This window comes from Manacus vitellinus, unplaced genomic scaffold, assembly GCF_001715985.3.
Source record: "Manacus vitellinus isolate BGI_N305 unplaced genomic scaffold, ASM171598v3 scaffold_47_pilon, whole genome shotgun sequence".
In the NCBI taxonomy this organism is placed as follows: Eukaryota; Metazoa; Chordata; class Aves; order Passeriformes; family Pipridae; genus Manacus; species Manacus vitellinus.
In genome coordinates, this window is record NW_021940585.1 from 4,247,024 (window position 1) to 4,270,291 (window position 23,268).

General features: G+C 46.5%; 2 protein-coding genes across 2 annotated transcripts in view; one reads left to right on the forward strand and one right to left on the reverse strand.

The window, feature by feature from the left end:
• The first annotated feature begins 6,067 nt into the window (after window positions 1-6,067).
• On the forward strand, window positions 6,068-12,881 carry ELK4 (ETS transcription factor ELK4). Its single transcript, XM_018079747.3, is given in 6 exon segments — window positions 6,068-6,181; window positions 7,819-8,034; window positions 9,354-9,763; window positions 9,765-10,257; window positions 11,392-11,508; window positions 12,411-12,881. Coding segments are annotated over 5 exon segments (1,326 nt in total). The 5' UTR covers window positions 6,068-6,181; window positions 7,819-7,827; the 3' UTR covers window positions 12,510-12,881.
• Window positions 12,882-21,929: 9,048 nt separating this feature from the next.
• Window positions 21,930-23,268, reverse strand: part of MFSD4A (major facilitator superfamily domain containing 4A) — a 26,315-nt gene continuing 24,976 nt past the window's right edge. Inside the window, exon 11 of the mRNA XM_029962493.1 lies at window positions 21,930-23,022. Within this exon, the coding sequence (XP_029818353.1) occupies window positions 22,958-23,022 (65 nt within the window). The 3' untranslated portion in view covers window positions 21,930-22,957. The remainder of the gene's footprint in view (window positions 23,023-23,268) is intronic.

Sequence of the window (23,268 nt, forward strand, 5' to 3'; positions counted from 1 at the left end):
GGCGTTGGGTGTTTGCGTCCGGGGGCGCGCTGGATCCAGGGATTCTTTGGATTCGGGGGCTGGTTGGATCCAGGGGTTGGTGGTTGGGATCCAGACTTTGATTGCTTGGATCCAGGGATTGACTGGATCCAGTGGTTGGTTGGATCCAGGGATTGATTCCTTGGCTGCATCCAGGGGTTCTTTGGATCCAGGGCTTGGCTGGTTGGATCCAGGGGTTGATTGGATTTAGGGGCTGGTTAGTTGGATTCAGTGGCTGTTTGGATCCCAGAGTGGGTTGGTTGGCTGGCAGGATCCAGGGGTTATTTGGATCCAGGGGTTGGTTGGTTGGATTCAGTGGCTACTTGGATCCAGGGATTGATTTGATTTAGGGGCTGGTTGGTTTGATCCAGGTGTGGTTTGGAGGCCATGGTGGGTTGGTTGGTTGGTTGGTTGGATCTAGGGGCTGGTTAGTTGGATCCAGGGGTTGTTTGGATCCAGGGGTTGTTTGGATCCCAGGGTTGGTTGGTTGGTTGGATCCAGGGGTTGTTTGGATCCCAGGGTTGGTTGCTTGGATCCAGGGGTTGTTTGGATCCCAGGGTTGGTTGGCTGGATCCAGGGGTTGTTTGGATCCCAGGGTTGGTTGGTTGGCTGGATCCAGGGGGTGGTTGTTTTTCAATTCCTCGCTCCACCACTATTTTTTTTTTTCCCCCAATCCTCCTGCACTGCTCTCCCTGAGCTGGGTGGATTCCTGCCCACATCAATGAGGGAGGTGGAGGGGAAAGCATGCAAATCCCTGCTGGGATCCTTTATTTTGTATGCACATGTACACACACACCTGTGTTACCTCCACAGCCAACCTCCACTAACCCCCGTGTGCTGTGCCGGGGGGCTGGAATCCAGAGCCTTTCCATGGTGGTTTTAAGGAGCAGCTCCTGAGAAACACAGGGATTGCTCTGTGGGCGTTGGGGGGGGGAGCAGAATCCAGTCATTAGCATTTCTCTCTCCTCATCCTGTTCCCAACAAACACGATCCCCGTGCCTGACACAGCGGCGTGTTCGTGATTTCGGTCGGGCTGTTTATTTTTAGGGTCTCAGCGCCTGTTTGGAGGGAATAGTTGTTCCATCCCCATGGCAACGGGGCTGAGTGTATCATAAACATTGTTAAAGGAGAGCTTTTCCAGCTTAAATGAGACTTCCCTTTCATAATCAAGCTGGGATGGACGTGAACCATTTAACCTGTTGTTTGGGACCTTGCTCTGAACTGAGGATGCTTCTGCTTCACTCATGCCCACTGAAGCCAATTTAATCTGCTGTTGGTAAACATCCCCCTCAGCCCATCTTCAGGAGGAAGCAAGTGTAATCTGCTTAGGAGCTTCCAGGGAAATCAGTGTTTTTATGGCTTAGTCAGGAACAATCCCATCAGTGCCACAAACCAGGCAGGGGCTGATCAAAGGTGCTTTGGGTTTGAAGTTTCCCATTCTCTCTCTTTGTCCTAAACCTTCCCATGCTCTCTGTGCTCTCATATCCTGAAAAAGGAGAGCTAGGAAAGGGAGACTGTTCATCAGACTGTGGAAAAGCAGGGAAATGAGGTTTATCCATAAAATTATCAATGCTGGCATGTCAGTCGTCCCCAGCCAGGGGTGGAGGGTCAGTGATTGGAGCAGCTGGAGAAAGTACTTTGAAATCCCCTTTTTCACTGTTTTCCATCAGTGTCAGTCATGATGATCAAAATCTTGTTTGGTAACAAAGGGGCATCATTGTCTCTGTATGGAGATTAAAAAAAAAATCCCCAAAAAGCTGTTTGGCTCATCCACTGCCAACCTGAGCCTGCAGCCATAAATCCAGTGGGAATCCCCATGCCACTGCTGTCCTTCATGGCTTGTTTTCTGATCCTGGTTTGCTAATTCAGGAAGCAAGTGAGAAATATGCAGGAAGCAAGCAGAAAAATAACTGAGGAAAAACTAGAAAATACTAAGAAAAACAAATACTTATTTCTCAGGAGTTAAAAAGCTGAAACAGTTTGTTCCTGAGTCCCGAAATAGTTGTTAACACCTAAATTTCATCTGAAGCAACTTAACATTTTTGAGCCAGGAACCCAAAATTTATTGCAACATTTGTTTTGAGTTTTTTTTTTTAAAAAAAAAGAGGCTTGGAGTGGGATTAGGCAGTGAAAACTCTGGATCAGCTCTTATCATAAGGACATCCTCCAGCATTTCCTTCCAGGGAACTTCCTGCCTCGATAACCACGACTTCTCCTTCAGAACAGGCTGATTTTCCTGACTCCTTTGGAAACAACAGGGGAAAACAAGGATTTATTGGGTCTAGGGTGGTTTTTTTGTCCCTTATTCTTACCTGGTTTTACTAAGTTATTAGAGAAGGTACAATTTGATTGCTACTTGGAAAGCTGCCAGGGTTTGGAATTTTTTGGAGGGTGGTGTTGCAGGTGTGGAATTCTGCATCTCTGCTTTAGTTCCTTGTGAATAATAACTTTGTTTTACACATATGACAGTTTTTAACCTGGTATTTCACCTGTCTGTGTGTTCTGGAAAAGGACTCAATACTCTTCCATGCTTCCCACCACATCAGGGTATGTAAAAGCTGGTTTTTGGACAACAGGGTTTTTTGTTTTTTTCCTCTTTCTAAAATTAATTAAAATTGATAAAATCCTAAAAGTAGCAGTTCAGGTGAGCCACAGTCTCAGGAGCTTGAAAAGGTTTTGTGAAAGGTTTATTAGTAAAGGGATATTTCCAGTGCTGTGCTAACGAAATGGTTGCCTGGTTGTATTTTGATAAGCACTTAATTAGATACTTTATCAGCTGTGTCCCACCTCCCTGCCCCTTTACTGAAATAAAAGGGGTAGGGCAGCCACTTATTTATGAATTTTATTTAGTTGCCTGGACAAAGACATTGAAAAAACCTGATCAGACTTTTGAGGTTTGGAACCCGGCCTTGGGCCTGTGACCTCCAAAAGTCTCCTCCAGCCAACCCCGTTGTTTGTTTTCCTGGAACAGCTCTCAGGGCCTTGTGTCCACAGGAATATTGCACAACGGGGCAGGAGTTATTGTCTCCAAATTCCTTCTGTTCACACACCATGGCCATCTCAGGCTGCCTGAGAAACCCTGGGAATGGCTCTGCGGGGTGAAGCGTGACCGGTTCCGTGTTGGACTCGCAGTACAAGCCCGGATTTCCTGGAATTTCCTGGAGCTGAAGCCTCGATTTGCTCGCCTGAACGTCTCACCTGTGCCACTGTGAGGTCCCCCAGACCTGTTGCTGCCTTCATTTCGTTATTTTTGAGCTGAGCAGAGGTTCCTGTGTCTCCCTGAGTGTGACAGCTGCGACCCAGCCGGTTCAATCGCGGCGGTGGTTTTGTCCTCGCTGAGTGACTGTGTGACATCCTCCCTTTCCTTTTGCTCCATCTCTGTTCCTGTGTGGGTTTTACTCAGCCCATCTGCAGAACTCATCAGGCTGCAGATGCTGGTGAGAGAGGCTGTTGGAACGAGTGGAGGTGAACGATTACTGGGGATTACTCGGTGTCCAGTCAAAGCACAGGAAATCTGCCACAAGACCTTGAACACGGTTAGGCCAGGCCTAATTCCCCCCTCCAGTCCTGCCTCTGCTCCCTCCTCAGGGCCTGGCAAGGGGTGCCTGTCCTTTTTGAGCACAGAGGGAGTCTGTTTGGCCTCGGTAAGTGTAGCTGCTGGCTGAGATTAGGGTGAGATTGCCACGTGCCCGCTGTGCCACCCCTGGCTGCTCACCCTCCTTCCCAGGAGGTGCAGAGCCCGGGGCTCTGTAATCACACACACGGGGCTGGTTGTGGCTGTGGCACAGATGCAGGAGGAGAAGTCGCCGGAAAAAGATCCATATCTCATGTCCTGGCCCTGCTGTAAACTCTGAGGCTTTGTAAAGTCAAGGCCCTGGAAGCTGCAGCAGCAGCAGCAGGAGAAGGCTCAGGTTTGCAGCCAAACTCTGTCAGCTCCTCAGTGAACTTCAAGGGTCATCCGTAGGCGTCAGAGAAGATCTCAAGACAATAATAGTGCTCTATTTTAGCATGCTCATTACAAAGTATAACTGCCCTCTGCCTCTGGCAACTATTTTTGCCTCTGCTCAGATGGTGCAGGAGTGGCAAGGCCGTTGTCACAAGCAGCAGTGCTGCCTCTCTGCCTCCTTCCCTCGTTGGCTTTTCAGTTTAGACCTTTTTCCTTTCTCCATGAAAATAACCTTCAGCAGAAAGATGGCTCGCAGGGGTGTGTTTTGTAATTATTGGTGCATTCATCCGGAAGAAAAAGCAATCAGATTTGTGCTGACAGGGAGCTGCAGGAGGAGGTTGGGGCCTTTTCATGGCATTTGAAAGAAGTTGAAATGCTGTTTGCATCGTTAATGCAGGGTAGGAGTGGGACAGTGGGTTCCTGTCCTCATCCTGATTTCTTTCTAACTAGTGGGTCTTTAAAATCTCTGCAGAGTGTGGGCTTTTTGAATAAAAAGGACAAGAGGATCTTCTGAATTGTGTCAGTGCAGGAGGGGTTTGAGTACGTGGCCATGGCGTGGATCCTCCTCTGCAGGGCACCTGAAGATGTTCTGGGCAGCACAAGGAGCTTGAGCCCCTTCTCATCCCTGTTGTTGCAAGGTGAAGGCTCAGGAAAAGCAGCAGCTGCTTCCTCCTGCCCCAGGTGCTGGAGGAGGAGGAACCTTTTCAACGTGTTCCTTGGTTCTCAAACAAAGAGAAGTGCTCAGCTCGCCTCTGCTGGTTTTCATTTTACATCTTGGGTGATTTTTTTTCTTTTTCTTTTTTTTTTTTTTTTTTAATACTCTGCTTTTTCCCGAAGAAACAGGAGTTCTTTGATGTGTTCTTGTGCTGTATCAAAGCAGCTTTTGTGCTGGAGTTAAGTGAGACGTCTTGGTTCACAATACAACACATTATACTTTCCTAGTTCACAGCTGCTTCTGGAGTCTGAAGATCCACCTGTGACCCCATTGCTTTGACCACTGTGGAGGGCTGTTTTCTGGCCTTCCCTTTGTGTGTAAAATCTTCAGAAAAACTCTGTGTTCCCTGCTCCATTGAGGTATCCATGAGGTTCCACTGAGGGATCTCCATCATTTCCTCTAGATATACACAGTAAATATTGAGTAAAGAGGAATATGTGCAATATAGCCCATCCATGAACAATTCCTGCTCCTGTTCTATAACACCAGGGTCTCAGTAAGACTTTTCCACCCTGTTAACGTGTCTAACACAAGACTTTTTAAAGCTGAGGGTACTCAAGGTGTCCTCCAAACGATGGACAAGATTGTGACACCCCTAAAGCTGTAAATGCCAGAAACATCAGCAGGGGCTTGATCAATGTAACACTCCAGTACAGTCTGTAACTCTGCCCCTGGGAGAGGGATCCTTCCAGCTGGAAAACCGAGGGATTTGGGCAGTATGAACTCATAATTTGGTAAATGCTCCTCAGAACGACAGAGCTCAGTGCAGGGAAAGGTGTATTTTTTTTAGTATCTTGCACTTCCCAGAATTTTGGCCGCTCCATGTGTGCTCTGTTACTGAACTTTGTGTTGTCAAGAGTGCTGCTCTGTCAGCTTTGTGTGTCTCCAGCTGGATTCCAAACCAGCTGTGATTCCAAAGGTTTGGATTGTTGGCTGTGACAGAGGCTGATGAGCTTCGAGCTACAGCGAGGTGGTACTTCCTAAAGGGAAGCAGCCTAATGAAATAACAGCAGTTAAATTCTGGGATGCAACCTGCATGGATTTTTTTAGGAGGAGGGGTAAAAAATAAAAAAAGCCTTTGCCACTCTGAAATTCTGTTGCTAATCTGATTTCCACGTGGCTGCCTCCCCTTGCATCACTCAGCCCGTTTGGTGCAGTGCTGATCCGGGTTCCCAAAGTGCTGGGGATAAATGCAGCGTGGGAATAATCACTCAACTTCATCTTCCTGCTCTCTCTTAGCACGTCTCCCTGGCACTGACAGCTCTGCAGATCCTCCTGTCTGCACGACACATGCGTGTGCCTCATCCCCGGGGCTGAGGAGCCGCAGCGGGCGCAGCCTCAGCCTGGGAGACACGGAATGCTGCTGGCAAAGGTGGATTCCAGGCGGTTCTAAGGCAGAGCTGATCCCCTGTGGATCAGCTGGCACGCCATGGGAAGAGTCTGGAAGCACAGCCTTGAGTTTCTTCGAGTGCCGAGCAATTAATTTGGGCAAGCAGGGAGTTGTGCGCGCGCGGTAATTAACGGGGAAAGCACCCTAGGCCAGCGTAACAGCGTGGTGTGGGTGTCCCTCAGGTTGAGATTGTTCCAGGTAATTGCAGCAATTTAACTGGCTCCATCGATGGCATGGCCCTGGGGAGTCACCCAGCCTGCCATGGGGCAGGGATTCTGCAAAACAGGTTCAGTGTCGTGGGCTGGGCCCAAAAAGGCACCTGCCCCGGGGCACCTGATTTTGGTAGGAACGTGGAGCTCTGTGTAAACTGTCAGTAATCCTTTCTCAGGGCTCACTGAACGCTCAGGCTCACATGGAGGCTGTTCCCTTCCTTATATAGGGCTGGAGAAGTGCTGGGCAGTAATGAGATTGGAATAAAAGGCTTTGGGAGCAAAGATGAGCTGGCAGTCCTGGCTGGATCTTAAACTGAGCCCTGTGTACACATGGACTTCAAACAAGTCCTTGGACTTGATGCCTCTGCTTTGGTTGGGAACAGCACTTGGGCTCTCAGGCTGTGGATTCACCCAGATAGAAACCCCTGGACTCTTAGGTTTCTTCTCTGAGGGGAAAAAAATGTAGCAATTTTACGTATAAAACCATTTTTTGTGTCTTTTGTCATGGTGGTTCTTATTCCGGAGCACCTGGGTTTGTTTTTATTTCATAGGAAGAAGTTTAAACTGCATTAATTGTCACAGTTCTGGACTAAGAGAATCCATACGAGATGCTGAATTAATATTTCCTCTGGTGTGTCTTATACTTCCCTTGTGCAGGCAGAATTATTAGTGTCTTGCTTAAAAATGTTTGTGGAAATACTGTTTTGTGTAGTCAGATATGGTCAAGGAAAAATGACATCTCTCTGCCTTGTCTGTCCTTGATGAATTTAGACATGGAGAGGAAAACCACTCTGGGAGTTCAGGAATCAGCTGGCAGATGTTAGTCCTAGAAAGTCTCAGCCTAAATCATTGCTGTAGGTAAGACATGGCAGGAATTTAGACAAGCAAAGGCAGTGCTTGAAATAATTTTTATTTACTTTCATGTTTACGCTCTTAGGAGAAAAAAAAAAGGGGGGATGATACTTGGAAAGGAAAGATTTGAAAGAGAGGGGAGTAGGGCTGATGACAAAGAGGCAGAAGTGTGAACTGAAGGAAAATGGAGTTGTTTTGCTCTGGCATCTTCCTGGAGCTTTGCAGTTACTTGATCTGCTGTTTTTGAGGTTGGAGGTGGGAGCAGGTATGGGAAGGAGGTGGCGAGTGGGAGGTTTGATTTTTTTTTTTTTAATTTTTTTTTTTTTTTTTACCTGAGTGTACCTGAGCTGTTTCTCATAAAGCAGTACAAGCCAGAGTGGGTGAACATGGAACAACTTAGAAACATTTTTTTGGGGTAGTGACTCACTGCAACTTACCCAAAGTGACCTGATTTAGTTAAATGAGGCTAAATATAACCCATGTGAAAAGTACTGACATGTGGGAGGAGACGACAGAGTTGGCACTCAGCCTCTCTGTTCTGCAGGGAACATCTTTCACGACTGGTGACTAATAATTTTTACTCTTGCTGGCTTTGGAAATAACATCTCAGCTCCATCACCCCCTTGTAGGGAGAGGAGGGAAATGCTCTGGTAACCTGCCTCTGCTCTGCCTCTCTGCCTTGCAGCTCACTGCTATGGACAGTGCTATCACCCTGTGGCAGTTCCTCCTCCAGCTCCTCCAAGAGCCTCAGAACAAGAACATCATCTGTTGGACCTCCAACGACGGGGAGTTCAAGCTGCTGCAGGCAGAGGAGGTGGCCAGGCTGTGGGGGATCCGCAAGAACAAGCCCAGCATGAACTATGATAAACTCAGCCGAGCGCTCAGATACTACTACGTGAAGGTAACAAATCCCCCTCCAATCCTCAGCCATCTTTACCAGCCTAATGGGCTTTGTTTCCTTTTCCATCCCCTGCAAGGGGAGGGGTGGCTGTCACTCCTCTTCCTCCCAGGCTTAAGGAAGTTGTACTGGTTTGTTTAAAAGCGGTTTTGTTTCTTTTTTAATTTTTTTTTTAATCTCTTGCATCGTTGTGCTGCGTTTCCTCCCCGCTGCTTATTTGACAAGGTTCTAAGTGCAGAGTTTTCTCTTTGTGTCTTTGCTAATGTAAATTGTTGAATCCTAATCCCCTTTCCAAAAATACATCCCCTGGCAAGGGTTAAAATCCTCAGCACTCCAGGTAAAACAACACTGGGAGATGATGACTGAGGCGGTGAGTGTTGCACCACCTTAAGATCTCTCCTGCAGTTGCCTCTACAAAAGGGCTTCAAAATAAGGATTTTCAGTGAATCAGCCCGAAGTATTTTTATTGTTCTCTGTGTGTTTAGAATTTCACCTCTGACATGGTCAGTGATTTCAGCCCAGCTGAGTAAGAAGCTTCTCTTGTTTAGCAAAATGTCTTCAAGACCTACCTTGGTTTCAATAAGCCGTTTATCCCACAACTGTTACCGGGCCAGTGTGGGAGATAAAAATAAAACAGTTTCTGAGGAACCTCAGTGGGTAGCAGGTGGTAAGTTACTGGTGTTTATTGTTGGGTGGCACAAATCTGGCTTTGTGCTGAAGAGATCTCAGTAATAATAATTGCATGATAAATGAGGATGATCTTAAGCCCGAATTGCGTGTGGCATTTCACTTAAGGAGCAAAACAAGTTTGACAGATGCTGTTTTGTGGTATTGAAATAGCTGATTATCCTGCATTCCACTGACTAGTTCAGCTACTTATTTTCCTTTATTAGCATCTTATTAAGGATAAAAGGGGTTTGATTGGAAGTACCAGCTCTCAGTTCTGCAAAGCTGTAGAAACCCTTTAATACTGCAGGTTCTCCTGTTAGATTACCCTGACTGTACCCAGAGCAGTGATCCTTGAGGGGGTTAATGGGTAATTTTTTATTTTTATTTAAAAGCAGGTTTTAGGCTGGTTTTGGTGTATTTAATGTCAGGTTGAGCTCACCTGTTCTAGTGTTTTGTCTGTGAGCTCTGGGAACGCTGCTTTGGGAGCGGGACTGAACTGCAGGAACGCAGTGTGTTTTTAAGGCAGGAAAAAAAGAAACATTTTTTTGATGAAAGATTACAGGCTTTAATTCCTCTGCCTATTTTGGGCAGTGTTTGTAGGAAGAAAATTAATCTGAAGAAGGTCTAAATATATATGTGTATCTTACCCACAGAATATCATTAAGAAAGTGAACGGGAAGAAGTTTGTGTACAAGTTTGTCTCGTATCCGGAGATTTTAAACATGGACCCGCTCGTCGTGGGCCGGATAGAAGGAGACCCTGAACTGACTGGCTTTGGAGAGGTCAACAGCGCTCCAAAGGACGTGGAAAACTGTGGGAAGGAGAAGTCCCAGTCGTGTGCGAAGTCCTCGAGCCGCAACGACTACATCCACTCAGGCCTGTACTCCTCCTTCACCCTCAACTCCCTCAACAGCTCCAGCGTCAAACTCTTCAGGTCCATCAAGATCGAGAACCCGGCGGAGAAGCTGACGGAGAAGAAGCCTCAGGAGCCGACCCCCTCCGTCATCAAGTTTGTCACCATGCCCTCCAAAAAGCCGCCCTCGGCCCCCCTGGTCTCCACCGCTCAGCGCTCCGCACGCTCCCGCCGCGTCCTCCTCCCTTCCCCTGGGATCTGAGGAGACCCTCCAGACCCTGGAGACGCTCGTCCTGCCCAAGTTGACTGTCCCCGAAGCTCCAGCACCTTTGCCAAACTTAACCAGCAGCTTCACCCCGACCCCCCCCATCTCCTCGGTGTCTCCCACTCTCCAGGTCCCTTCCACGCCCCCGTCGCCGCCCCTGAGCTCCAACCCCGACCTGGACATTGACACGGACATCGAGTCCGTGGCCTCCCAGCAGCTGGAGCAGGCCCAGAGCCTTCAGCACCAATCCCCAGAGCCCAAAGAGCAGGATTCATCCGTGCTGGAGAAGGAATTTGCCAATCACCTCTCCAGATCTAAGAAACCCAAAGGGCTGGAGTTGGCTCCCACTCTCGTCATCACGGGCAGCGATCCAAGTCCTCTGGGCATTCTGAGTCCTTCTCTCCCCACTGCTTCTCTTACTCCAGCACTTTTCTCTCAGGTAACCAAACTCCCTTCCTGGTTTCTTTTTTTAAAGTAACAATGGTGATTATGTTGCATTTTAAACCAGTAAGGGAAGGCAAGTGGAAAATGAATAGTCGGTTCATTGTGTGGGGTGTTCTGAAACTCAGGATGTCCCTCCCCCCCTTTTTTTTTTTTCTTTAATTAAAACCTAAGTTTTATTCACAGTTGGTATTAACTTCACCCCAAAAAGGTGCCCAAGTGGTGTGTCAGCCCTGCACGTCTGGGCAGGGTTGGCATGTGGAGGCAAAACCCAAACCAGCACCAGCAGGATCCTTTGTAAACCTTGCCAGGGAGGGACTGAATTATTTCAGAAACCCTAAACCCTGCCCTCATCCTTCAGCTGGTTCTGAAAATACTTTAAAAATAGAGAAGCACAGAGGTGTCTGTTTGGCAGCTTTTTTTACTCAAATATAGGCATTTAGTTAAGGCCAGAGTCTTGTGAGTGAACATGAACAGCAATAAGAGCAGCTGCTTAATTTGGTTGCTGTCTTTGTGTGGGAAAGGAAAGCTTTTGTGTCTCGTGGAAAACTTGGAAGAGAACTGAATCCAGCTAGGCTGTTAAATCATTCCGTATCTATTTAATCTCTTTTCCTGGGATAAATTGGAATTAGAGTGAAGCTGTAGGGAAGCTGCTGATTGAAAAGCGAAATGGCTGAAGGCAGGGAAAAAAAACCAAGTGGAGTTGCTCTTTTGGCACCCTGGGAAGTGTTTGGCTGGTGAACCTGGGGCATCCTGGGTATTCAGAAGCTGGGTGGAAACTTGTTTTATTGTTCTTTATATTGTCAGTGTCACCCAGACCAGGCTCATGCCTGCTGTCTGCTCCTTTGGAGTTCCTAATCCCGCTTTTCCCAAGTCCTTGCAGGTGCTGTGTGCTGGATTGCTCTGCTGGAGGTTCCAGCAGGATTTGGCAGCTGTTGGGAAAAGAGGGTTGATTGCTCAGCCAGGGGAGGGAGAGCTGGATGGGGCTGGGAAGGGAGGAGGAGCAGGGACTGGGAGTTCCTGAAACTGGGAGCCAGCCCTGGCAGCTGCAGGAGCTGAGGTGGTTGTGGCTGGGCTTCCACGTGCTCTTGCTCCAGGGGCAGGTCTCACTCAGCTCTCCTGTCTCTTCCAGACTCCCATCCTGTTGACTCCCAGCCCTTTGCTCTCCAGCATCCACTTCTGGAGTACCCTGAGCCCGGTGGCTCCTCTCAGTCCTGCCAGGTTGCAAGGTGCTAACACCCTCTTTCAGGTGAGTTCAGCCAATCTCTCCCTGCTTTTCAGTCCCTTCCTCAGCAGACCTGCAGGAATCAGTTACCCAAATACCGCTTAGAAAATAAAAATTACTTCTGCTTAGAAATAAATACCGCATTAGATGCTCCCCATCTCCTGACATGTGTCCAAGGCCTAGTTGGACAAGGGCTTGGAGCAAACCTTGACAGTGGAAGGTGTCCCTGCCCATGGCAGGGGGTGGGACTGGATGGGCTTTAAGGTCCCTTCCATCCCAAACCATTCCATGATTCTGTGATCTCTCCATTCTGCTGTCTTTTGTTACTTGGAAATTCTCACCTTCGCTGCTTTTAAGAAATAATTTTGTTCAATATATAAGAAAAAAAATCCCCTATATTTAAAAAAAACCCCTCCTTTAGTTGCAATTCCTCGTGCTCTTCCCTCACCTTCCACTTTGGCATTGGAATAACCACATCTGCTGCCTGGGTTTGCTCAGGCAAAGGGTGGGATTGAACTGGTTGCTTTTTGGGTTGGGATCTCTCATCTCCATGGAGATGAAGGAAGCAGCTCATACATGCCACAAGGATGGGGAATAAACAATGCACTGGCCATTTTCCTCTAGAAATAGCTGATAATTAACTGAGGGACTATTTAGACCTGTGGTTTCCCAACAACCTGTATTAAAGTCACTTATTAATTGAGGACATGGGCAGTGCTCAGGGCAGGGATTGCTGTGCCACTGCTTGCAGTGGCATTAAAAAAATTAAATTAAAAGTGGAAATCCATGAGAATTCTTTGAAGTTTGGGGTGTTTTTTCTTTGTTGTGTTTTGTTGTTTGGGGTTTTTTTTTCTACATGCACAGATAGGGGAGAAACAGTGAATTAAAGTGACCTCTTGCCTAATCATGTTTGTTTTGTCTCTTAGTTTCCATCAGTGCTGAACAGTCATGGCCCATTTACTCTGTCTGGACTGGATGGACCCTCTACCCCTGGCCCGTTTTCCCCTGATCTCCAGAAGACATAGCACATGGAACTCATGGAAAGGACACGTTGGCAAGCAAGGGAAAGATGGGACACTTCTATTTAACCACGTTTTTTTAAAAATGAGCAATTTATAATTCCACACAGAGATTCTCAACGATCGTAGTTTTCGCCATTCCCAAGTAAAAATGCCTTTTTTTTTGCAAAATTCCCTTTTTTTCTGAAGAACCCAGGTTGGGAATGTATATGCAAAGGCCTTAATAGGAGCTGCAGCTCCAGTTTTCTTCTCTTCCCTCCTTGGTTTGGAAGATTTCACGTGGTCAAAAAGGGACTTTTGGTCGGTGTTGCAGCAACTGAGTCTGCACTGATTGCAGTGAACAGTGTCAGGGAAGTCTTTTCTCTGTGACTTTTGGGGAAAACAAAAAAAAACAAACCCTCTGTTCTTCTGCTTCCTGTGCTTGGCAAGAAGATATCTGATCAGGATGGAAGCTGGCATTCCAGGAAATGCTTGGGAAAGGGGTGTGTGCACTCCAGCTTTGCCTGGGCGGGCCACAGTGACTTCTGCAGCAACAAAAACAGCCTGGTCTGTTCTGCTGTAAAATCATCTTGTCTTTTTTGCAGGGAGAAATTTTCAAGGACTATTATTCAGTGCTTCATATCCTGAGACATTGGACAATTCGGGAATTGTGGTGGTGTGTGTCCCAGCAGCCCAACCCCTCGGAGAAGTGGTCTGGCTGGATCCTGGATGCTTCCCTGCCCTCCCTTTGCTGGGGAGGTGAGGTCTGGAGAGATAGAGAGAAATCAGTGGTGGGATGAGTTCCTTTCAACCCTCAGAGAGTTTGAATGCTGAAGTCCAAACATTTCTTGTGCCAGAGACCTCTTCCAGAGCTTGTGATCTCACTGCTGGATGAGCAGGATGGTGGATTTTCCTTGGAAGTTTTGGGGGGGTGGGTGCCTGTGCTGAGGTTGCTGCCTGGTGCTGGAGTTCCACACCCAAACAGTGGTGAGAGCACAGATGTCCCAGCATTAACTGCTCTTTCCCACAGGTTTGGAAAAGTTTCCTGCTTTTCCACAAGTGGAGGAGCTCCTCTTCTACCAGCTCTTAGCTCGACTTTTGCATTAGAGCTGTTGTTTGTTTTTTTTTTTGAGGAAGCACTGACCCAAACTCAGGCTCAGTGTGTCCACCTGGCTGTAAATCTGCTCTTGCATTGCTTTTCTTGGTGGTGTGGATGGATCAAGAATGAGAGATTTAATTTCCAGAGCCATTCGAGACGAAACGAAATTTGTAGTTAGATTTATTTTATTTTTTTTTTACACCTCAGGAGGCCTTTTAAGAGAACTGAGGAGTGTGAAAGGAAGGGAGATTTGTCCTCTCTCAGCCCCTCAGAGTCTGGATGTCTTGGTCTGGGGGTGCTGGGCCCTGTGTCCTCCTTCCACTTGGGGCATCTGATGTCAGGCAGCAACTTCTGTTTTGCTACTGAGTGCATTGAGATGGGGATGGAAGGGAATCTTTTTCCATAAAACACCCAGTAGAAAACAGATGGGAACATCTCTCTCCTTCAGCATCCTCACTTGGCTGCCTGCAGAGTTTTCAGGAGCAGAAGATTTCGCAGCAAGAGGAGCTGACAGTGTTTGCTGTACATATTTGCACCCCTTTCATGGAGAAGTTTGGTGAACTCAAAGCTTTCCAGAAGTTTTTTTTTCCCTTTTGCCACTTTTGCAGGCTCGGAATTCACTTTCCAAGGGTGTGACAGCACCCTGGACTTCTCTTCCTTTGGTGGTGTTACCTTCCTGTATTCTGACATTGAAACGTGTGCAACCACTCTGTGTGTTCCTGACGTGACACCTGGGACAGGTGGGTGGAACAGCTGATTTTTTGGGGGGCAATGGGGGGCATTGTTCATCCAGAACACCTGCCCAGTGGGAATGGGAGAAAAGTTTATTCCTTCTTCAGGTGGAGAAGCTCATGGAGTGACCTGTCTTCCTGTTGGGTTCTGTCAGAGGCATAAATGCTTCACATTTTAGACATCAGCAGATGCAGGATGAAGTTCCTGTGCCAGCAGCTCTTAAAATGTGCAATATTGACCTTTTTTTTTTGTTTTTAATTATTATTATTTTTTTAATGCAGAAGCAAAGCTGCAGATGATAATTGAGAGCAGGCATCTGGAATTTTCTGGTTTGCATGGTGGCTTTTGAGTCTGCTCTAGAAAAAATATATATAGCTATGTATAAATAGCAGCACTTTTTTTTAATGGTTGTTTTAGGTTGGCCAATTTGACGCCCACCAAGTGTGTGGACTTTGAGAGCAACATTGCAGACTAGGATTAGAATTTAAAAAGTACTTAATGAGCACTAAAAAACCCTTGCAATTTAATTGCTTCCCTTTCCTTGTCCCCTATGGAGAAAAGCCAAGTTTATTTGTTTAAAAAGTTGTGTGTGTGCACACGTGCACTTAATTCTCTGTGAACTTTTATCACTTTGAGCATAGGGTATGCAAGAGAACCCAACCTGGGGTCCTGCTCTTCTCCAAGAGAACCCAGCCTGGGGTCCTGCTCTTCTCCAGGAGAACCCAGCCTGGGTTCCTGCTCTTCTCCAAGAAGCTTCCTGAGATTGCACTGCCATAGCTGGGGGACAGCCACGTTTCCCTCTGGGAATCCCTTGTGCAGAGGAAGCTCATGTGGAAATGCAGCCTGGATGGGATGGTTTTTATCTGGGAATATCCACTGAGGTGGTGGTTGCTTTTCCTTTCCAAGGGAAATCAAAATCCACTGAAGGGTTACAATCTTAGGAGGCAGTTGGGAAAGCACATGGGAAGGGCAGGGAAGGGGGGGAGAGGAGCAACTTGCTGCCTTTTCTCCATTCCAGCTTTCAGGTCACTTAAAGGGAATATTATCTTGTATATATGCTGCCTGATTAAACACACATTTACTGACAGGTGTGGAACTGCCAGCTTTTTTTTTTTGGATCACATTCCTGAGGGAGCACAGGGTCCTGTGACTCCTTGGGGCTCAGTGATGTGACTGCTGGTTCTCTGCTAGGTCACTTCAGGAGCACTTTGCAGCTCCTTGCAACTTGTTTTTTAATTTAGTGTAGGGCAGGTGGGGGTTAACAGAGGTTCTCTTTTCCTGGCCACGGTGGCAGTTTGCACTGTGGTGGCTTAAAAAAGTGACAATGCAGCATTACAGAAACCTTTCCTTAGCTGACAGTTGATGCTGCTGGAGTAGCCATGGGATTGTGGAATGCTTGGGAATATTTGCATTGGTTAATTGGTAGCTGGTGGTAGAATTGGACTGGATGAGCATCTTGTCTTGCTTCTGGAAATCTCTTTTTTGTGTCACTGCAGAGTTGGGAGTCTCACCCTGCTGGTGCTTTGTGTGCCACACCTGAGATCCTGGATTCTGGGATGCCACTGGTGACACAGACAGTCCATGGAAGCAGGAATGTGTTCATGATCCCCTCCAGTCACAGAACCATTCCTGTTCTGTCTCACCTGTGAAGGGAATCCTGGGGAGGAGGGGGATGGAGGAGCATTGGGGGTTTTTTTAAACAGCAGCTCAAGTCCAGAGCCTTGTTTCAGAACCTGAGCTGTTCAGCAGTGGTGGCTGAATGCAATTCCTATGCACTGCCTTTGGCACATTGGAACTGTTTTGCAATAGGTCAGCAGGTGATAAAATTCCTTGAGTTGGAGAATTCAGTGTTTTAACTTGGAGCATCCTCAGACTTCAGCATCCATGCAGTCTTTGGGGGATGTGAGAACAGAGAGGCTTTGCCTGTTCAGTGGTTCATTTGGGATAATTTCTCCCTCTGATACCTTTTCAGACCTCAGATTTCTCCCCAATAGATCCTTCTTGTGTTTATAGCGTTCCTCCTAAGGACAGTGAAGGCTGCTTAGGTGCAAATCTCCCTTTTCCCAGCTCCCCACAACGCTGAGCTGCAACAAGGTCAGGTTCTCTCGGGTCTTCAGAGCTCTGCAGGCTGAGGTGGGAGGACAGAGCTGTCCTAGAGCAGTGATGGCTTTCTCAGGTGAGAGTTTTGATCCACTTCTGTAGCGTTTTTCCCAGTGCTGAGCTCAGAACCTGCAGTTCTGACACACTCTTGTCTCCCACGATTTATTCATTTAGCTTTTAGTTACCTTCTGCTCCTGTTTTATAGCAGTTTTTGTATGTACTCCTGTTTTATGATTTAACCTCTTCCATTTTTAAGGCATATTTGTTTACAATACATCTCAGTGTTGTATCAAGAGGCTCTCTTGGTATTGTCAGCTCTGAAAATCAACTACAGCAGTAGTCACAGGACGTTGTCAAAGGGTGTGTTTTAAAACTTGTTTTGAGTTTTTGGGTGTCCACAACAGTTTTGTTTCATTTCTTAAGTTTCTTAAGAAATAGAATGTGTATCTGTAAGAGTAGAAATAGGGGGGAAATAAAAGAGACCTTCTGGCCTCTGAGGTCGTGGGGATGGATGGTTTATTTTGTCTTAAAAAAATCACAGAGTGTGGTGTTGCAAAGAGCCCCCCCAGGATGTCACACGGGGCAGATCAGTCCAAAATCCACGAGGATTGCAATCCTGGTGCTTAGAAGCTGTTCAGGATGTTTGGTGAGGTGTAGGATGTCTTGCCTAAACAGGGGTTTTTGTGGTTTGATTGGAATTCAGTGAAGCTGGTGGGTCTGGACAGCAGGTCTGCTCCGTGGGGAAGCCTTTGGCCGTCCATGGATGGTGGGATGTGGGACATGCTGGAGCTGCTCTGCTGGGATCAGGGGCTGCCAGGTGAAGGTCAAAGGATAAAATGCAGTGACAAGCCCTGTGCAGTTCTCCAGGGGGTTCCTGCAGGAGGCTCTGTCTTGGATCAGCCCCTGGGCACACGGAATTCCACCTGGAGCGAGTAGCACCGACTGTGGAGGGAAGAGCTGGTCCTGGCCAGAGAAGAACTCTTGGAAATGGAACCAGATCTTTCTCCACAGCCCAATTTTAGCCATAAGGGTACAACAGAGGAGCTGCAAAGCCACAGGGGTGGTACATCCCTGCAAATCTGTTCAGCAGCAGCAGCTCCTTTGGAAGTTCCCTGATGGGCCTGGTGCCATCTGGAGCAGAAAAGTGAAGCTTTGGGTTTAGTGTCTCCTGGATCTTGGCCTGAGGTGTGTTATTCCTGCCTTTTTACCAAGAACAAACAGAAAGAAGGGGGATCTGTTCACTGCAGAAGGGGGATTGGTTTTGGGCTGAGCCAGAACCAGGCTCTGCCGGGTAGGAAAGCTGGGCAGGGCCCGTGTTCCTTCTTGGATGTGTGTGTTAAAGGAATTCCCTTTTGGAATAGCGAGATACCTGCTTCAGAAACATTATTTTGGGGGAGAAAAAAAACCACCCTAAAACTGACTAGAATTGCTTTTTTGTTTACCCCTCCCAAAAAACATAGCAGAAGGTTTTGCCTGTGGAGCTGTTCCAGCTGCCTGACGAGAAGCACACCCTGAGAGCTGAAAACTTGGAGGTTTTTTTAGATTCCTTGTGCCTGGAATAGCCCTGCATGGAGCACACGTGTGTCATGCCTGACAGGATGTGTCCAGGATGGAGTCTTGGCTTCCAAATTTGTATAAATACCCCTCAAAGCAGCCACTGCACTGTGCAGTCGCCACTTTTAAATATGTTTTGCACACCCTGGTGAGGTTTTTTGGGGGCTTTTCCTTTTCTTTTAGGACTCAAGTCAATCATGCCACAGCGTGGACTCGTTGTGTTGCCAAAGGGTATTTTTAAAAGCAGCTTTGACATTGTTGGATGCCACATCTCCTAAAAAAAAAAAAAGAAAAAAAAAACAACAACGTGTCTTAAATTTGTCTTTGAATAGTTTTGTGTTCACGGAACAAAAGTTTGGACTCCTTTACTCGAAACACTTCTCTCCTGAGACCAGGCATTGCAGAAGGTTTTCATCTCAAAGTGGTTGTGGCAGGGGGTGGAACAGGGTAATGCTGAACCTTCTGGAGAACAGGGACCTTCATGGAGACACTGAGTGACCCGGGAGGGGAGGCTGCAGGTGATTTTGGAGCCCATTTCAGCCCTTGAGCAGTACATGCAGCAGTGCTGAACCAATAACTGGAAGCTGTTGTTTTTTCTGGGGTTTTTTATTTTAACTTTTTATTTTTTTTTTGTTTTTCAGTTGGGGGTTATTTTTTCATGGGTTTTTGTTTTTATTTTTTGAACACAGGAAGGCTTTGAGGGTGGCCTCTGCATGGTTCCTAAGTGTGTGCTGTGTGCTGGGGTGGGGTGGGGTTACAATACCTGGGTTTGCTCGAAGCTCCTTGAGATGTGTTGTGGTTTGTTCTTTTCTTTCCTTTCTTTTTTTTTTGTTGTTGTTTTCTTTTTTTTATTTTTATTTTTGGCTGGCATGTCTTAAATCTTCAGGCTTTGAAACTGCTTTCTAGAGTTGTGTTGACTTTTTTGTTCTGCTGTTGTTCAGTTGCACAGAGTTTTCTATATATGATGTGCTAGCTTTGACGTTGATTCTCTGTGAACAGGGTTGAGATTATTCCTTGTAGTTTAAAAAGAAACCAAGTTGTATCCTAAAAAAAAAAAACCTCCCTTTTTCAGATCTTGTTTGTATCCTGTTGCAGTGTTACCAGATGGCCTTATGTACGTCACAGTGGTTTGTGATAAGTACAGTAGCACATTTAATGCTTATTTCCCCTCTGTTTTTGTAGCTGAGAAGTGTATTTGTAATAACAGAGCCAAATAAATGGGAAAATTCTAGGTAAGGGTGGTGGTTGTCTCCCCTAATGGGCAGAGGGGCAGCTGGAATTAATCTGGGACTAAACCCTTAGCCTGCCTTGGGAATTCTGAGGCTCTTGGCAGATGTGGATCGTGTGCCAGGGGCTTGGAAATCACAGCAGCTCCATTGGCTCCACCACAACTGCTCCCACTTCCACGGGCTGAGAACCTGCTCTGGGGGCAGCTTTTGGGCTGGGAGAGTCAGGGGAGAGGGAAGTTTGAGTTAATTTTTAGCAAGTGAAGCACCCAAACCTGGTGGGAAGGTGGGCCAGTTTTGTCCTGTTTATTTCTGCAGTGCAGTTCTGTTCTGGGAAGTGACTTCCTGATGCCTTCAGTGGTTTCTGTTCCTTGGCTGAACTTTTTTTAGGCTGATCTGGGTTTTCTTTGCTGCTGAGTTTTGGGCTCCAGCAGCTCTGCCAGCTCTGCTGGGAGCAGCCTCGGAGCAGATTTCCCTGTCAGGTGACTCCTAACTCTGCCATGGATCCACTTTTACCTCCCTGTGATTTTAACAGGGGTAAAAAATGACATTGGAAGCAGCAGAGAGAACATTTTCCAGTTGCTCTTTCCCTGAACAGAATTGCATTTATTTTTTTTTTTCTATAAATATATATATAGTACCAAGTCTGGAGACAAAGCAAGTTATGTTGTAGTGAGTGTCTCAACTTCCTACACTGGAGACTTTTCTAGACATGATCTTTTAGAGACAACTGTAACCTCACCCCTCTGTGCTCCCTGTTACAGTTGGGTGAACCTGCCTGGGACAGAAAAGCTTCTCAGTCTAACTTTCTTTTTCTAAATAATACCTTATAATAAGAGTATCTTAATGCCATTGTGTTAAAAAAAAAAAAAATGCTGGTATGTAATGCAAGTACATAAATAGCCAAAGTTTTCAGTAATTGTTCAGTGTTAACTAAATTTTGCTTTTATTTAACCTTCCAAGATAACATTTAGGAAGACCTTCAGCATGTTGACGTCACAAAAGTCTGATCAGCTTGATTAGAGCAGAATGTGGAGTTATTGGAACACATTTCAGGTTTGAATACAATTTGGAGGCAAAGTTTTTTAAGATGCAAAACTTCCTTTGCACTGTAATGACACTTCAAATGCTGCTTTTACAGTGGCTCATTGGTAATTGTTATTCAAACATCATGAAGGTCTTTCCTGAGAAATCAGGTGACTTTTCTATTGCTTCGATTTTTGTGCAAAAAAGTTAAAAAGAAAAAAAATCAATGTATTGCAATCTTTTTTAAAAACGGGGTGGGAATAGTTAAAGAAAACTATTTTATGTAAGAACTGACAGAGGGATTTGCTTTGTATAATGCAAGCTGGCTTTAAAAAAAAGCATTGTAGCAAAATTATTCAAGTCAATCATATGTTAATAGTTATGTGCAACCAGACATGCAAAACAATTGTATTTTTTTAAATAAATATTTTTAACAAAGTTTCTGCTCTTTTTGACTGGTTTGTTGGTTTTTTTTCAGTAGAGGAAATAGAAAGTTACAGCTGCAGGGCAGCTTGGGCTGTGAGAAGGAGGGAGGTAAAAAGTCCTTTTACAGCATCACAGGCTGGAGACAGAGATGGAGTTGGGAAGTTTGGTTTTTATTCCCCAAACCAGGTATTATTCTGGTGAAAATTTCCTTTAATTAGCATTTTTTTTCTTTAAGCAGACCCTCTGTCTAGACCTGAGAGTGGAGTTGCCAAACTGGTGACAGGAGCACTGACAGAGCAGATTTAGCCCCCTGTTCTCCAAACCTGCAGGGACACACCGAGATTATTGAAGAGCTGCCAGTGCTGGTGTGGCACCCACGTCAGCTGAGGAGATTTCCTTCCAAAGAAACCCCCTCCTTGCATTGTTTCTGCTCCTCTCCTCTGGGCAGGGCTGCAGAGATGCTCTCCTGGTGGGAGGGGCTCAGGAAGGACACTTTGGGGTGGGGTTTTCTTTGCTGCAAAAGGGGTTTGCACACACAGGCTTTTTTCCAGGAGAGTAACAGTGGCATCCTGTGGAGCTGGGGAAGAACTGCAGCACATCCTGCCCGGGGTGGAATCTGGTCTAGGACTGGAGTAGAATCATGGAATGGTTTGGGGTGGAAGGGACCTTAAACATCATCCAGTGCCACCCCCTGCCACAGGCAGGGACACCTTGTTTGCTCCAAGCCCCGTCCAGCCTGGCCTTGGACACTCCCAGGGATGGAGCAGCCACAACTTCTTTGGGTTATTTCTGTTTTTCCAAGCATTTTTTTCCCTAAAATATCTTCACAAGCCCCCACGGATGGTCCTGTGGAAACAGCCTCGAGAGCTGGTGAGTTAAAGTGACTTTGTACCTGAAGGTGAGTGTTTGAAGCAAATGCAGGAACAGGTAAATGCAGTTACTCTGGGTTTAGCTCATCCCTCTGCCTCACATCCCAGAATTAGAACCTATTCTAGGATTCTCTAATGAAACTAAACCCAAATTCAAGGCCAGGTTTGGAGCAGCCTGGGCTAGTGGAAGGTGTCCCTGCCTGTGGCAGGGGGGTGAAACGAGAGGTTCTTTTAAGCTCCCTTCCAACCAGACCCATTCTGGGCTTCTAGAAATGCTAAAAAGAGTTTAAATTAAAACAGCTGGTAAATTCAGGCTGAGTTTAAAAACTGGTTAAATGAAGGAGCTGATGGTCTTGGCCAGAAAGAGCTGGAGGTACCCGAGTCCAGGCACGGGAGAATTTAGCAATCAATCACCTTTAATTAAACACTGCTTTATATACACACATACATATGTACATCCACATACAGCAGTTAAAGCAAGAAGAACATGTCCAATCACTCACTGAAGGAGGAGCTGTTTGGAGCTTTTACATTCCTCTAAAGCCAGTCCTTCCCCCGGAGCTGGAGCAGGCCATGCGTGGGCTATGAGAGTACCTTACACAAGGCACCTGGATGAGAATATTGCACAGGAAAAGCAGCTGGAGACTGGCTCCCAAATACCTCTGGTGAAAGCTTCAGTTGGAAGCTGGAAATAAAACCACCCTAAAGGACACTGCCACTGCAGCAGCTGAAGTTAAGTGACTGACTTAAAGCAAAACAAACCCATCACAACTCATTCTTTAAAAAAAATAACAAACAGAGAAAAAAAAACCAACAGAACAAAAAAAAGAAAAGCAAATGATTGTAATAATCAAGAGGCCTGAGCATGCTGAGTAAGACACTGTCTTAGTGAAGGTGTTTGGAAGTGTGGAATATACAGGAATCAAGTGTGCAAATACAGACAGTGTGGAACTGTTCCCCTTTGGGAGGGTAAATGGAGGTGACATCGACTCGAGTCCACGTTGCACAAAAATGAATTAAAATCCAGTATTGTGCTGTAAATTCAAGGGGCTCCTGTCCATTACAGGCCAGAAAAATAATCTGTTCAATTCAATGACTAAGCCAGGAGACATTCAGTCACAGGTGGAGCAGAGAGAACCTCTTCCTTCCCACCCTCCGTCCTGAACAGGTAAGGAAGTTCATTTACAGGAGGAACTGTTGGGAAATCCTCTCTGCTCACACCTTTCAGGTGGCACTTAAAGTCCTTCTGGTCCCAGTGCCACTGGCAGCTCGTGCCACGGTGTTTTTGGGATGTTTCCTTGATTCTCACTTACCCAGTCGAATGTGCTTTTGATCGCAGAGAACTTGCATGATTCAGTCACTAAATGTTGAAATCATCCTCGAGAGCAATGCTTTAATTGGGGGGGGGATGGTTTATTGCTTGTCTAGAGCTTGGCCACTTCCTCAGCGCTGGTACTGCCCCGTGTCATCTGGCACTGCTGCTTTGTCGGGAGAGGCATCGTCCAGCTCTGCAGAAGGGACATGAAATACCTGAATGTGCAGTTCTACTGAGCTCAAAGGGGGTGGGCATGAGCTCTGCCAGACAGGAATGGTGCTTTTCCATCGCCCACCACAGGAGCTTAGTGCACTGGTCATGGAAGGAAGTCACTGAGGTTGGAAAATCCCTCCAAGATCGAGTCCAACCTGTGCCCAGTTCCCACCTTGTCCCCCAACCCAGAGCACTGAGGGCCACATCCTTGGACACCTCCAGGGGT